Raw genomic sequence first — 15,939 nt, forward strand, 5'->3', positions numbered from 1 at the left:
TTAAATCACAATGTCACTATCTTAGACCTCAATATAAACTCTGGAAGAGGAGAAAATACAGATTCAGGGAATCTAAAGAAAAAGAATAATAGTAAACATGAAAAGGCATAAGCCCTAACTTCCACCTTCTTTTAATTCTTTTAAATCTGGTATCAAGACTTGACAATCTTTTTCATGCTTATAAATTCTCTTAGTTGGTTCGGTACAAAGAAGACATATTTTACAGCCAAATATTTCACTATGCATTTGCATGGGTATGCAAGCAAAAAAGTTGCACCCAATGATCTCGTCTCTTCCCTCAATGCCAGGAATTGTTTCCTTCTCTCCTGTGTTGTTTTTGCAACATCTGGAAAGATCCACAATTTCTGACCACAGAACTTCAATTGAGAATTTTTAAAATATAATCTTAATATAGAGTTAAAGTCTTGTTCGAATACAAATGAAATTAATAGAGTAGCTCTGCTAGTTACCTCTGTCAATGAGTCTTCTAGAATAAGTGAAATATCTTTCAATTCGCCACAGTTTTCTTGATCTAAAAGTCCAGGAGCCTCTTCTTGGCTTTTCTTAGCCGGAAGAAAAAAAATCTTATTTATTGGAGGTATATTTTGATTGGAGATTTTTAAATTTTCAACTAGAAATTTTTTAAACATGTCCAAGGGCGATACTCCTATTGGCTTTGGAAAATTCAAAATTCGCATATTTAATCTTCTATTATAATTTTCCATTTGTTCTATCTGCTGGCGAATGCTAGTATTATCTTTCATTATAACTGTAACATTTTCTTTAATCCTTTGAATCTCATCTTGAGACTTCTTCTCCTGATCTTTAAAGTCCTGTTTCAGTTTATCAACTGATTTAGAAAGTTGATCAATAGTAATAACAAGATTCTTGGTTTCTTGCGTTGAATTTATAATCAAAGTTTGCATCTTTTCCATTGCATTCCAAAGAGTGTCAAGAGTTACTACCCTGGGCGGGACAGACCCTGTTCCCGATGTTAAATCACCTTCCACTGCCGTCTTCATCTCCGAGGGGGGGCCCTCTCTACTGCCCACAACTTCCCTATCTTCTGGGTTATGTGGTGCAGCACTCCCCTCGCGTGTTCGGGCAGGGCAGGGCGGATTGCCAGAATCCGGAGGGGATAATGAGATCTCGAACTCCAATGGCGTCAGGTCCCCTGTACCTGCGTCTAGCGGAACTCCTCCTCCGGTTTGTTCAGGTGGGCGCCGAGTTGTAAAACTATCGAGTGTTCGCTGCCCAGGGGACAACGTACGAGTCTGGGAGAGCGAAGCTTTGACGGTCCCCTTTCTTTTTGAGTGCGGCATCTCTATCAAAGGAAAAACGAAGAAGCAAAGAAACAGCAGCAGAAGTTCTTTTCGAGCGTCTCACAGTACTCAGCGTGTCGGCGCCATCTTGACTCCTCAAGCAGTGCCTTATCAATCATAACAGGTGATATTTTTAATATCCTTATGTAATTTGTTCCATAGCTCTGGTCCTCTACCAGTTATCAGTCTTTTCCTGGTGATCATCTTATGACCAGTAGACATAGATGGACCCTTCAATCTTATCTCTTGAATAGAACATAGGGTCCTACCAGCAGAATAGGCAACTTAAAATGAATTCTAACCTGAATCGCCAGCCAGTCCTGCTTATAATCAAAATAGAAAAATGCCTATATTGTGACCCAAATCGGGAGATAGACGTTTATCTCACAAAAACGAATAAAGCGGTATAATCAAAAGCCGAATATGGACGTTTTCAACTGCACTCCGTCGCGGATGCAGACAAAGTTGATGGGGGCATGTCAAAGGCGTGGTGAAGGCGGTACTGGGGCGTGGTTATCGGCCGATCAGAGATGGGCGCCTTTCACCGATAATGGAAAACAATATGCGTTTTTAGCGAGAATTTAGGGCACTTTTCCTGGACCCTGTTTTTCCACGAATATGGCCCCAAAAAGTGCCCTAAATGACCAGATGACCACTGGAGGGAATCGGGGATGACCTCCCCTGACTCCCCCAGTGGTCACAAACCCCCTCCCACCACAAAATATGCTGTTTCACAACTTTTTATTTTCACCCTCAAATGTCATACCCACCTCCCTGGCAGCAGTATGCAGGTCAATGGAGCAGTGATTAGGGGGTGCAGTGGACTTCAGGCAGGTGGACCCAGGCCCATCCCCACCTGTTACACTTGTGCTGGTAAATGGGAGCCCTCCAAACCGCCCCCCAAACCCACTGTACCCACATGTAGGTGCCCCCCTTCACCCCTTAGGGCTATAGTAATGGTGTAGACTTGTGGGCAGTGGGTTTTGAGGGGGATTTGGGGGGCTCAACACCCAAGGGAAGGGTGCTATGCACCTGGGAGCTGTTTTACCTTTTTTTATTTTGTAAAAGTGCCCCCTAGGGTGCCCGGTTGGTGTCCTGGCATGTGAAGGGGACCAGTACACTACAAATCCTGGCCCCTCCCACGAATAAATGTCTTGGAGTTATTTGTTTTTGAGCTGGGCGCTTTCGGTTTCCATTATCGCTGAAAAACAAAAACGCCCAGCTCAAAAAAAGATAAACGCCCATGTTTTTCGAAAATACGGTTCGGTCCACCCCTTCACGGACCCGTTCTCGGAGATAAACGCCCATGGAGATAGACGTTTCCGTTCGATTATGCCCCTTAGTGTAATCTACTCAAAAAAGGTGTAGCATAAATTTAGGAGAAAATCCGCCAAAAAAGCGGAGAACTCAAACACCCCACGATAAAAAACGGAGTCACAGAAAAAGTGGGAGAGCGACCAAGGAAGCCAGAGACTGGAGGATGTAGGAACAATGAATAATTTTATTAATAAATTTGGAGACTCGACACAACGTTGTGTTTCGGCCGTCAGGCCTGCATCAGGAGTCTATAAAAACATACATTTATATGAAAAAAAAGGAAAACAATGAATAATAATGCATAAAATATATATATATAACTGAAATAAATTTATAAATAATAAAATAAATAAATTTAAAAATACAGATATACAAGCATAAAAACATACTGTATATGAAATGGTGCTTGTATATCTGTATTTTTAAATTTATTTATTTTATTATTTATAAATTTATTTCAGTTATATATATATATTTTATGCATTATTATTCATTGTTTTCCTTTTTTTTCATATAAATGTATGTTTTTATAGACTCCTGATGCAGGCCTGACGGCCGAAACACAACGTTGTGTCGAGTCTCCAAATTTATTAATAAAATTATTCATTGTTCCTACATCCTCCAGTCTCTGGCTTCCTTGGTCGCTCTCCCACTTTTTCGGTAGCATAAATTTAGGCATTGGCATTTGCATCACGTTTTCGTTGCTGCAAATAGCAGCGTCTATATTTTTGCGCAACTCCTGGGTGTAAGCACTATTCTATAAACTGCGCCTAACTTTAAATGTGGTTTATAGAATAGTGTTTTTTTTCTGTGCCATTTTTTTGGGTGCCATATATAGAATCTAGCCCTCATTGGTTAATAATGTGCAATATTGTCACAACACAGCTTAGTAAAAGTAAATAGGCCCCTGTGTGAGGTAATATAAGAGTACTGTGATCTACACTTTGACCCATTATTGAAGCACTGTATTCTGGTTGGTTACAATATTTTTCATTGAGCTATATCAAATGCAGTTACAAGATTGAAGCAATCAAAAGGTTTGCTTTCACCATTCGTAAAGATTTTATGATGGCTTCACATCTTATCTGCAGAAATTTCCTCTGCTATATAAAAGGAACACCAATAAACCTTTGAATATTTCACTGATTTTTGGGGGGGCCTGAAAGTTGCTCATTGAATTTGGAGGTTATAGATATACAAAATAAACCTGTGTTCTCACTCAGTCCTTTCTTGTTGTGCTGTACGAGAATTAGGACTTGATTTTATTGTTCTATCCCTCATCTTTAGGTGGCTTCCTTTTATGTCTCAAGGCATAATGCGCTCCGAAATTGAGCTTAATCTCCAAGGTGAGGAATACTGTTCATCTCTGTGCACAATAAATGAAACGTGAAAGTTGCAATGATTTCATGTCATTCGCAGGTGGAAAAACAGACCTTATATTTCACTTATTAACTGACTTAGTACAATGCTTGTTTTTCAGTCAGGTACGTTCCTCCTGCTTCTTTGTCCTTCCAGTTCAAATAGAAATAGTCCATATGGCAGCGATGATACCATGTCACTTAATTCACAATGACCTGGGTTTTCGTTCTCCATTTTAACTTGGTCTTTCTAGCCACAATCCGTAGCCCCTCTCCCACATACATTCAGACCTCAAAATGCATGCATCCTGTGGCTAGCCAATAAATTTAGTCATCATGTCATGACTGTAACTCCCTCCTCAGACTAGGATTTATGAAATCTATGTCCACAATATCCTAAGCCTAAGTCTCCTGTATGGCCATGCATAGTGCTGCAGATGTACTGCTGAGCTGGCCATAATGCCTCTGTGGTATATTTTAAACATGAAGTTGTGCTCATACAGGGCTTTTAATTGCTGCTCTTTCTTTTTTGTTGTTGCAGAAATGCCATCAAAATCTCCATCAAAAATGGAAGAAGATGTTCACGGTAAAACACTGCTGTACTGAATGTTTCCATCATTTAAAATATACCTTTAGTATTTCCTCATTAACACTGGTGCCCATGTGCTCACCTTTTATTTATTTTTTAAATTTATATCACAAGTTGGAGAAAATAACAGATAGCTCTCTTTCTTTTATATACAGTACAGTCTCGATTATCTGACTTAAATGGGACCAACATGTTGTTGGATAAGTGAAAAGTCAGATAATACGGAAAACACTGCATAAACAAAGTCATAGAGTTCCTGATTTTCAAAAATTGTTCTAAAGCAAAGATTTTTAATAGAAATAAATATGATGATCTCACTGGGATGGGGGCATTGTGGCAAGTAATATGCTCCTAGCTATGGGCTAAACTAAAACTAACCCCAGATATTCAATGCCGGGGCATGTGTGGCCCCCCAGCATTTATTTATCTATTTACAGCATTTATATCCTGCATAATCTGATCATTCTCGGCAGGTAATAAATTGAATATCTGGGTATGTGCACTGACCCGGAAGGTAACTGGGCACCGGACAATATTCAGATCAGTTGACCCAGCGCATAAAGTTAGGACAACCTGTGCTAACTTTATGCTCTTGTTTAGCATAGAATACGCCGGGCGCCCATCTGTAGGACTAAATTTAGTCACGGGTAGTTATGCTAAGTAAAACTTGGTATACATGCTGACGCCTAAATTAGGTGCAGACCAGGTGTATTCTATAACAACGTGCATAGATTTTAGAAATGTCCATGACCCGTCCATTCCACTCGGATTGCCATGCCCCCTTTCCAATTATGCAACTTCGAATTAATGCACATCAAATTACAGAATACACTTGAATACAGTTGTGCACATAAATTCAAATTAATGCCAGCTAGTTTCAATAATTGCTTGTTAATTAGCAATTATAGATGCTGATTGGCTTGCAAACCAATTAAGTTGCATGTGCAAATCCAGAATACAACCGGATTTGTGCACACAACTTAAGTCATGCTTTCTGTTTCTATTTCTCTAGTATTTTACTTTAGGGCCACCGAGAGACTGAACTGGGCTCGGGGGTAGGGTCACCGCCCCCCCCCCCCCCCCCGATCACTGCCACCCCTCCACAATCATCACCGCTGCCCTCCCGTTCACCGCCACAATTGAAATACCTTGTTGGCTGGCAGGGATCCCGAGGCCCTGCCAGTAGATGTCTTCCTCCAGCACTGCTCTTCTGCTGATTGCCTGCCCCTGCAGCTGCTATTTCTCTCAGGGCATGATCAGTTTCAAAACTGAGCATGTGCGCCTGAGAGGAAAAGCAGCGTTCAGCTGGACAGAAGAGCATTGCTGGAGGTGCTCCTCCGGATCCTCCCGAGCTTCCAAGGGGGGCCCAGCCATGGTGATGGAGTTTTTTCTCTCCTGCTCTTATCGGGACGCGATCACTTGGATCCCGTCAGGAGCAGTAGAGAGAGAGAGACCCTGGCACTGGCCCCCCCTCCCTTGGAGGCCCAGGGAAATTTGCCCCCCCCAGTGGCCCTGTTTTACTTCAGGCAGAATCCAGGTTACTGGGATTTCCAGTTCTGATTTTGTGTGCATACTTATGCTTTTAATTTGTGGTTATTTATTTGGCATTTACTTGGGCTCTATCCATGTTTTGCACGTGTAACTTAGGTGAGGTTTCTCACAAGCATCCAGTTTCGGTGTAGGGATTTGTAGCAGTCCAGCGTGTTCTCATTTCCCAACAAGAGATGTGCTGCAAGGCCAAGTGTGATATTTGCAATGCTGCCTTTTCATAGACTCTTTGCCCAGTTGTAGAAGGTGCAGCTTTTGTGTGTGTGTGTGTGGGTGGGTGGGGGGGGGGGGGGGGGGGAGGAGTCACCCCTTCCCTTAAGGATGGCACTGCATATGAGTACTGGCATCTCACTTGGGGACTAAGTACCAGTACCAGGTGTTTTTAGTTGGCATCACACGCTCCTTCTGTCCTTGAAGAGGAACAAGGAAGCAGTAAATTAAAAAAAAAAAACCAGAGGCTTTCAGCACAGTCTCTACCCAGGCTGCCTTCCGGTGCTGTGTCAGAGGGTCTGAACTAAATAATCCCCCTTCTCACCTTCCACTTATGGAAAAAAAAGAAGGTGATGCATTGCAGTTCAGCTTGTCAGCCAGTGCATTTGGCCTGGCTTATGAGCAGGGAAGCAAACAGGCACCAGGCAGATTGATGCAATCCATGGATGTTCAGCATCCAGCTAAAACTAAACTGGAGGACAGCAGTGTGACAACAGGTGCACCTGTATGGGCCTGGGCACACCCAGCAGTGGTGTACCCTTGTCAGGACTGGAGTTGGTGGTGGTGGGGGAGTTGGCCCCACAGATACGAGAGGCTGTTGCACTTTACAATCTCCCTCCTCTGGTCTACCTTAATAAGTGTCTTTCTTTTGGGGGGTCACTGGTAGCGACAGCGATTTACTCACAGTACCTATGTCTGACCAGATGCCTTCCCTCTGCGGTGTCTCACTCCCTCTAATGCAACTTCTTGTTTATGCAAGGTCAGAATGTGGCAGAGGGAAAGCTGCAGGGTCAGCTGCATGCACCATCTGTGAATTGCTACTGCTGTGGGCAACCTCTATGAAATCATACACCTGTTAAGGTAGACCGGGGAGGAGGGAAGGAAATTCTGGCCACAGGTGGGGTGGAGGGGGAGGGGGGAATGCCGAACAGCAAGGGAAGCAATGGTGGATCCATGGGGAGAGGGGGAGGGGAGAGAAAGAGAGAGATGTGAGCAATGAAAGTGTCACAGACTGGGAAGGGTGAGCCCTTGGCCCACAACCGAGTTTACACTAACTAACCCGGAGACCAGGTAGGCCCCCAACTGGAAACAGGCAAGGCTAGTATCAGGGTTGGCCATGTGAGATTAACCAGGAGAGTAGTGAATACTGTAATGGAGGCTAATAGCAGGCAAGCGCGACCAAATACCCACATTGGTACTGAAGAGGCCCAAGAAATTCCAAATAGCAAGGCCAGGGAAGAGGGCCAGAAAAGTCCAAGCAATGCCAGAGGTCAGGGCTGGCTTCGATCAATGCAAATCAGGCAAGCAGGAGTCGGGGCAAGTAGTGGTGCAAAGGAATAGAGGAGACAAAATGGGGTCAAAGCTGAGAAGTCAATCTGAAGAAGGGAACAGGAAAAAGAGCAGGCTGGTTGGAGACACGGACTGGAACAAATGCAAGTTGGCTGGAGACACAGACTGGAACAAGGGCAGGCTATCTAGAGACATGGACTGGAACAAGGGCAGGATGGCTGGAGGCATAGCCTACAACAAGGAAAAGCTGGAATGGAACCGGGATCAAGGCAAAGAGAGGAACAGCGAACAGGAACTAAACGTAGCAACTCATACCAGGCAAAAGCTAGGGGACCTGTTGCAAAGGCAGTGCATAAGAGTCCGTAGATCTCTTATAATGGCCATGGCTCATGACATCATCATCAGGCATCCTGTTAATCTTCCTCTTGCTGGGCCCCTTAAATTTAGGCCCACAAAGCATGGGCGGCTAGGAAAGCTGGTATCGGCTAGAGGCAGCAGTGCCAGTGGCAAGCAGCCCAGGGGGCTTGGGGAAAGCCATGGAGCCCAACCCCAATGCCCACCAATGGCAGGAAGTAAGTCGGGGCTTGGGGAATGGTCATGTCCGTGACAGGAATGAAAGGAGAATTGTTGGACCCAGAGTGCAAGGGAAGAGATAGAAATGTAGACAATGGAAGAGAGGAAGGAGGGAAGGGAAAAAGAGAAATGTTGGACATGGGGTTGGAAGAGAAGGAGGGAGAGAGAGTAGCATAGTATAGTACAAAGGCCCACATGGTCCATCTAATCTGCCCAATAAGGTGGCCAGAGCCGTACAGCAGAGAAGAAGGAATACAGAGCAATATTGGACCCAGGCACAGAAAGGTTTTTCCCCATTTTTCAGGTTTTCGAAGGTTTTTCAGCACAAAAACAGTATTAGCAGCATTAATAGTGGAGGGAAGATCACTCTTGGGCAAAGGACAAAGAGCAGTTTGAATTATCTAGTGCTTTCAATCTGGTATAATGTAAACTGATGTTGAGTGTTTTGGATAGTTTAGCATCAGTGGTAATGGCTTGACATGGCTAGACAGAGTAGGGTTAAATGGTTAGTATTCTCAATGGAGAAGAGTAGATAGTGAGGTTCCCCATGGGTCTGTTCTGGGACCACTGCTTTTTAACATACTTATAAATGATCTAGAGATGGGAGTAACTAGTGAGGTCATTAAATTTGCTGATGACACAAAGTTATTCAAAGTTGTTAAATCATAAAAGGATTGTGAAAAATTACAAGAGGACCTTACGAAACTGGGAGACTGGCCATCCAAATGGCAGATGATGTTTAACGTAAGCAAGGGTAAAGAGAGCAAACCAGGAGTAACAGGCCAAGGGTCTTGGGCAGGCAGCACAGCAAACAGGCCAAGGGTCTGAAGCCACAGTCGTTCCACACACCGACTGGGGAACCCACAAAGGCTGAGGCTTCGCATACAGACAGAGAACAAACCCGGACAAAGGCTTCACCCCAACCCAGGGTAAGCCAGGAACAGAGGTTTCACCCCAACACAGGGTAAGCCTGGAGCAGAGGCTTTACCCCAAACACAGGGTAAGCCAGGAACAGAGGCTTCACCCCAAACACAGGGTAAGCCAGGAAGGACCCGCAGTCCACAGACAGACAGTGGTAGGGAAGACCCCCCACGGAAGGACAACAGAGACACAGACATAGAAAGAAACGGCTGGAACCCAGAGAGAGGCTAAGCAGTAGTGCAGCAGACACTTACTAACCTGACCTGGCCTAAGAGCATAACACTTATGCAAAGGCCCTGACTGCAAGCACAGCACTTCCATATGAAGGCTCTCACTGATGAGTCACCAGCAGCAGGACAGAAGCAGGAAGTACACTGACCCCAAAGAGAGGCTTGACACACATAAGAAGTGAGCCCACAGGAAAGACAAGCAGGAGCCATCTTGGAAGCTGGCACAGAGCCGGTGGCAGCCATCTTAGATGCTGGCTCCCTAGAGAGGCATAGCCCACACAGGTGAGGTCTAGTGAAGCAATCAGCACAGAGACTAGAGACAAGACAAACACAGACTGAAGCCAGCAGAGCTGCTGACCCCCAGAAAGAAGGTAAGGCTGAGGGTGGTCACGGCCACAGACGTGACACTAAGAAAGCAAATAGAATGTTAGGTATAATTAGGAAAGGAATGGAAAACAAAAATGAATATGTTATACTGCCTTTGTATTGCTCCGTGGTGCAACTGCACCTTGAATATTGTGTGCAATTCTGGTCACCACATCTCGTAAAAGAGATAGTGGAATTAGAAAAGGTACAGAGAAGGATGATAAAGGGGATGGGCCGACTTCCCAATGAGGAAAGGTTAAAGTGGCTGGTGCTCTTCAGCTTGGAGAAAAGATGACTGAGGGGAGATATGATAGAGGTCTATAAAATAATGAGTGGAATGTAACAGGTAGACGTGAATTGCTTGTTTACTCTTTCCAAAAATACTAGGACTAGGGGGCATGCGATGAAGCTACAAAGTAGTAAATTTAAAACGAATCAGAGAAAATATTTCTTCACTCAATGCGTAATTAAACTCTGGAATTCATTGCCAGAGAATATGGTAAAAGCAGCTAGGTTAATGGGGTTTAAAAAAGGTTTGGATAACTTCCTAAATAAAAGTCCATAAGCCATTGTTAAAATGGACTTGGGGGAAATCCATTGGTTATTTCTAGGATCAGCAGTATAAAATGTACTGTACTGTTTTGAGATCTTGCCAGGTAATTGTAACCTGGATTGGCCACTGTTGGAAACAAGATGCTGGACTTGATAGCCCTTCAGTCTGTCCCTTTATGGCAATACTTATGTACTTAAGGTTTTCCTACTGCAAGGAATTATACAGTGAAATTTGAAGGTAGTCATTCTGAGTCTTGGCATGCAAGTTGTAGAGTGCCGCAGGGCTCTCCCCTGTCGCTGACTTTGGTTAATATTTTGATGTCACCTCATGTTCAGATGGATTTAAGATCTTTACATATGCTGATGACATAAACGTTTTGCTACCAGTTGCTGTTACAACAGATACTACAATAGTTAGATTAAAGGAATGTATGAAATATCAGAAAGAGACCAAGATGTCGCTTGGAGCAGTCAGGCGTTTTTGAGCTCCTGACCCCTGAGAGCTTACCTGGCAATGTGGAGACTTCCCTTCATGTTAGTCATAGGGAAATAAAAAGGAAAGACCAGGGCTTTCCCCTCCTCTAGCCTTGGAGGTAATCCTACCTTTCGCCAGACAACACTGGAGTAGTTTGGCATCCAAACCCTGGAAGAGGCAGCACTCGCTTCAATTGGATCCACGGTTACCCCGCAGGATCACAGCATAGAGGGAGTTTCGCTTAGCCCTCCCTCTAGCACAGCTCCTCCAAGACCCGGAAGCAGTTCGGCGTTGGCGGTGATGCTGGGTGGTGAGATGCCCAAAGTGGTTAGTGACTTCCTAGCTGCAAGAGGAGGTCCTGTAACTGTCTCTTCCCCAAGCGTTGGAAAATCTGGGGAAATGCAGGCTGTTGAGTCTGTTACCCCTTTGAACTTGGAAGCTGCTGTTACTGGACCTGGAGGATTAATTAGTCCGGCTGTGGTGACCTTGGAGTCCTTGTGGGATGCCATTCAAGGTTTGAATTCTTCCCTTCTTCGAATTACTAGCTCCATCAGGGGTGAAGTTTGTGATCTTAAACAATCTTGTCAGACTCTATCTGGAAATCTGGATCTTCAGTCATCTGGAATTGATTTAATAGATGGTGAAATAAAACAGCTACAGAGTTTTGCTTCAGTGACTGTAAGGGAAGAGAGATATTCTAGCTAGAAACCTAGAATATTTAGATAATCATTGAAGAAGGAATAACTTAAGATTTTTAATTTTTCCTAAATCTGCATTAATCTCAGTAGTTGATATGCTGAAGAAATATTTCCTTGAAGTATTGAGAGTTCCGGTTGAGGGGCTTCCACCCATAGTTAGAGCTCAATATTTATTTGGAATCTTGAGAACCTCTTCTGTGAACCCTCAACCTGATTTAAACCTCACTGAATTCTTGGAGAGCTCATTGGAAGTTATAACGGAAAGGACGACTCTTCTAGTGACTTTTGCTCTGGAACCAGATAGAAATAATGTGTTTTGCTTGTATTTTCGACATATGAATGCACTTTTTGTGGGGTCTAAGGTTCAAGTTTTTCCTGACTTAGCTAGAGATACACATGAATTCTTGGTATTAAAACCAAGATTTCTCTCTCTGGGTAAGTCTTTTGCATTAAAATTTGCCTGTAGATGTTTGGTAGAGGTGAATTACAAGGTCATGCCCTTGCCTCCATGGCACTCTTATTCATAGAGGGCAGTTGTATAACATGGCCCCCCATATTTAGGCAACCTAGAAAGTGACTGATAAGAGCTATCCCATAAAGGAAAGTAAGCACCTACTTTCCTTTCTAGAATACTAGCCTAACAGGTCATAAAGATGACAGGGGCCCTTTTACTAAGCTGCATAGGTGCCTATGTGCGCCCAACGCGCACCAATTCAGAACTACCGCCCAGCTACCACGTGGCCCGCATGGTAATTTCATTTTTTATGCTTGCCCACAACACGCCCCGGAAAATTTCTGACGTGCAGCACTAACTGGATGGTAATCGGCATTGTACACGCGCTGATGATTACCGCCCGGTTAACGTGTGAGACCTTACCCCTAAGTCAATGGGTGGCAGTAAGGTCTCGGGCCGAAAATGGACATGCACCAATTTTCAGTTTGCCGCACGTCCATTTTCTGCGAAAAAATAGGCCTTTTTTGCAGGCGCGGTGAAAAATGAACCTGCTCGCGTCCAATACATGCATCTATAATAGCGCAGGCCATTTTTTGGCACACTTTAGTAAAAAGACCCCACAGATTCTAACTTTGCCTGTTGTGAATCCTTGTTCTATTTAAATGGGCTCACCAAGGGGCTCTTTTATTAAAGGGTGGCCGCATGGCAACCTGGAACTACCGCTGGCCCAACGCGGCCACTGGCAGTAGTTCTGCCTCCAGCGTACAGCATTTCTGACACTGCCAGAACTTTTTAAAAAATTAATACCACCGTGTTATTGCAGGAGCCCTTACCGCCACCCATTACTGCCACCTCAATGGGTGGTGGTAAGGTCCCCTCCCTCCCTCGATATGGCTGCACGGTATTTTTTTAAATTTATTTTTGGCCTTTTCACCCCTCTGCAGTAAAAAGGGGCACTGGCACATGGCAAAAGTGGCCACTGCTGCTAGTGCAGGGTCCCTTTTACCATAGTTTTGTAATAGGGCCCCCAAGTGAATAGAAGGGGAACTTTGTTATCTCTGTCCTTTGTAGGAAGCCAGAGACAGACTTTACCCCCTGTGAGAGTTGTGAGCTTGTGTTCATGCCAACCTCCTGTGGAAGAAGAAGATTAAAGGAACAAATCCCTCAAAGGGAAATATTGTCTCCATCAAAACCCTTGATCTGATATTCAAAGGGTTTATGCTCCTACCTTTGAGAGTTATGCTCAGATTGGCCTCTTTTAAAATTTACTAGGGCTGTGCATACATAGTTATTCAGAATTTCACGAAACTCTTAAATTTAGAAGCATAAATAGTGGATGCTAAGAGGGGGGATTTAGCGTAGGGAATAGAAGTTAGGAACTTAGCACTGATGTTCAGTATATCTTTGCCTGGGGAAAGGGTGGGCAATATGTAGAAAGTCCTGGGAGAGCAATTTTATTTTCATCTATGCAACTTTGGCTTCAGCAGTAAATAGCAAATAGCCAGGCTTTGCAAATAGCTATTTGCCTGTATGTTTCCAGACACCAAAATGAATGAATGGCCCCTCCAAAACGTTTATTGGTTCTGTTGTCATATAAAAAACACGTAAACTCTCTTCATCACTATAAATAAAATAGTGGATGTGCTCCAGGGCTACCAGTTCTGTTTTTGAAGTTACTTCTCTTATTTCTACAGAAGGTGACTGGAAAATTGTGGTTGTGACTGGAAATGTGCAAAATGCAGGTACAGAGGCAACAGTGTACCTCTACGCTTTTGGAGAAAAAGGGTCTTCCGGCCCTATTATTTTAGGATCTGGAAAATATCACCTGTTTAAGCCCAACAGTGAAGATACATTTAAGGTATGATTTTAAGAAAGCAGTCGAAAATATCCCCCAAACAAATGTGCAACATAAATATTTGCCAAGAATTATTACAGCTTTAAATAATCAAGTTTCCATGTTTATTAAAATTTGATATACCACTCAGACTGAGTTCTAGGCGGTTTACAATAAAAAAAAAGCAATATAAAAACTGGAAAAGAATGCCAACAGTGACAGAAAAGAGAGGACAGAGAAACAGCACAGCAAGCATTCCTATATACATATATAAACAGTAAATCCTAAAGACTCTGGAGAACAGGATCCCAGGCACAGCAACATGAGAGTAGATTTTACTACCCTACACCTGCTCCTCTGTGCTAGAGCTGTAGACTTCCCAGACACACACACACAGTTGCAGCTGTGGGCGGCACATAGACACACACACACGCACACCATGGGCTTAGCCAGATTTCTGTGGGAGGGGGGTCCAGAGCCCAAGGTGGGGGGGGCACATTTTAGCCCCAGCCGCCACCCCTCCCCACCACTTCTGATCCCCCCCTCCGCTGCCGCCCCTCCCCGGCACTTCCTACCCTCCCCCACCACTCCGACCCCCCCCTTGGTCGCCACTGCCGCCACCAACCCCCGCCAGCCGAAGCCTTCTTCAGTGCCGGTCTCCGGCACTTTGCTGATCTGTGCTGCACTGCTGTTGTCTTCCTGAGTCCTAACATCCTGCACGTTCCTTAAACTGAAACTGAGCATGGCACCAATTAGGATTTGCAATCCAAAAGGGGATGTGGCCATGGGAGGGGCATGGGTGAGCATTCCAAAAGGTTGAGTGCAGTGGCGCCCAGAGTTGGTCATGGCAATTGGCACTAAGCGTTATTCTATTAGAGCATATGCACTTTATACAATATCGCTTAGCGCTGATCCTTTTTGGTACTGATTTTTGAGTGCCATTCACAGACTTCCCTCCAATGACTACAAAATTTAAAAAGCAAAGATGCCTTGGGAGGTAGGTGGTAAGCATTATCCAAGTTTCTATGAATCAAGGGTTTGCTTATACTGTATGTACAAAAATTTAAGGGACTGTACTACATCAAAAAATGATATGTTTTAATATATTTTATGGAATTTAAGCAGAGTTTTTTTTCCCATAGTAGGACCAAGTTGTGTCTTCATGGGATCATGTCTATGGGGCCCTTTTACTAAAGTTTACTGCGCACTAACAGAATTACCCTCCTATTTACAAAGCCCACACTAGTGGTTGCTGCACGACAATGCTGACATAGCCCATTCAAAGTGAATAGGATGTGTTGGCATTACTGCAACAGCAGCCGCTAGCATGGCTTTGTACATGGAGGTGGGGGGGGGGGGGGGGGTTAATGTGTGCTAAATGCTATAAAATAAATTTTTTTACAATCCAAGGGCCCTGTTACTAAGCCATGCCGTAGGCACGCTAACCTTTTAGCGCATGCTAAAAATTAGCATGCGCTAATGATAGAGACACCAATTATATACCTATGGGTGTCTTTAGCATTAGCATGCACTAATTTTTAGTGCACACTAAAAGGTTTGTGCGCATACAGCGCAGCTTAGTAAACAGAACCCCAAGACTTTTAAACTATAAACAGAGAAAAACAAGGCACAGGGATGTCTGTCTGGAAATATTTCTCTGTTATGTTATGTTACACAAGTCTTCTATTCTGCAAATACCAGATTGGTTCAATGCGAATTACAATATATAAAACTGGCAACAATAGTCCAGGAATTACAATCTTCAAGCCTAACACTATCTAGTTTTAGCCGGTATTACATATTTATGAAATAACAGAGTTTTAAGAGCTTTTCAAAATTCCAAGTAATTTGTAAGTTCACCAATCTGTAAAGGCAACAAGTTCCATACTGAAACTGCTCGATAATGAAGGGAAGAATCAAACCATCTCCACAATGTAATCTGCTTTGCTGAAGGAAAACATAACAGCACCTGATTTTGAGTTCTATAATCAAAACCTCCATGTAAAAATGTGATCCAGTCACTTAAATACAATGGACCATCATCATTCACAATTTTAAAAACAATAGGCAAAGCTTAAACTGTGGAAAACACAACTTCAAGAGATCAATCCGAGACACAAGGTGAGATGCTCCAGGAAAGCTTTATTAGGACCCTACAACACGGTCCGTGTTTCGGCTTTTGAAAAGTTTTAGTATAGCGCT

At 43.8% G+C, this 15,939-nt stretch overlaps 1 protein-coding gene across 1 annotated transcript in view; it reads left to right on the forward strand.

Moving 5' to 3' along the window:
- Window positions 1-15,939, forward strand: part of LOC115477536 (lipoxygenase homology domain-containing protein 1-like) — a 428,353-nt gene that overhangs the window by 86,414 nt on the left and 326,000 nt on the right. Inside the window, exons 9-11 of the mRNA XM_030214471.1 lie at window positions 3,927-3,985; window positions 4,539-4,583; window positions 13,598-13,761. Coding sequence (XP_030070331.1) covers window positions 3,927-3,985; window positions 4,539-4,583; window positions 13,598-13,761 — 268 coding nt within the window. The remainder of the gene's footprint in view (window positions 1-3,926; window positions 3,986-4,538; window positions 4,584-13,597; window positions 13,762-15,939) is intronic.

Source organism: Microcaecilia unicolor, chromosome 1 (genome assembly GCF_901765095.1).
Source record: "Microcaecilia unicolor chromosome 1, aMicUni1.1, whole genome shotgun sequence".
Lineage (NCBI taxonomy): Eukaryota > Metazoa > Chordata > Amphibia > Gymnophiona > Siphonopidae > Microcaecilia > Microcaecilia unicolor.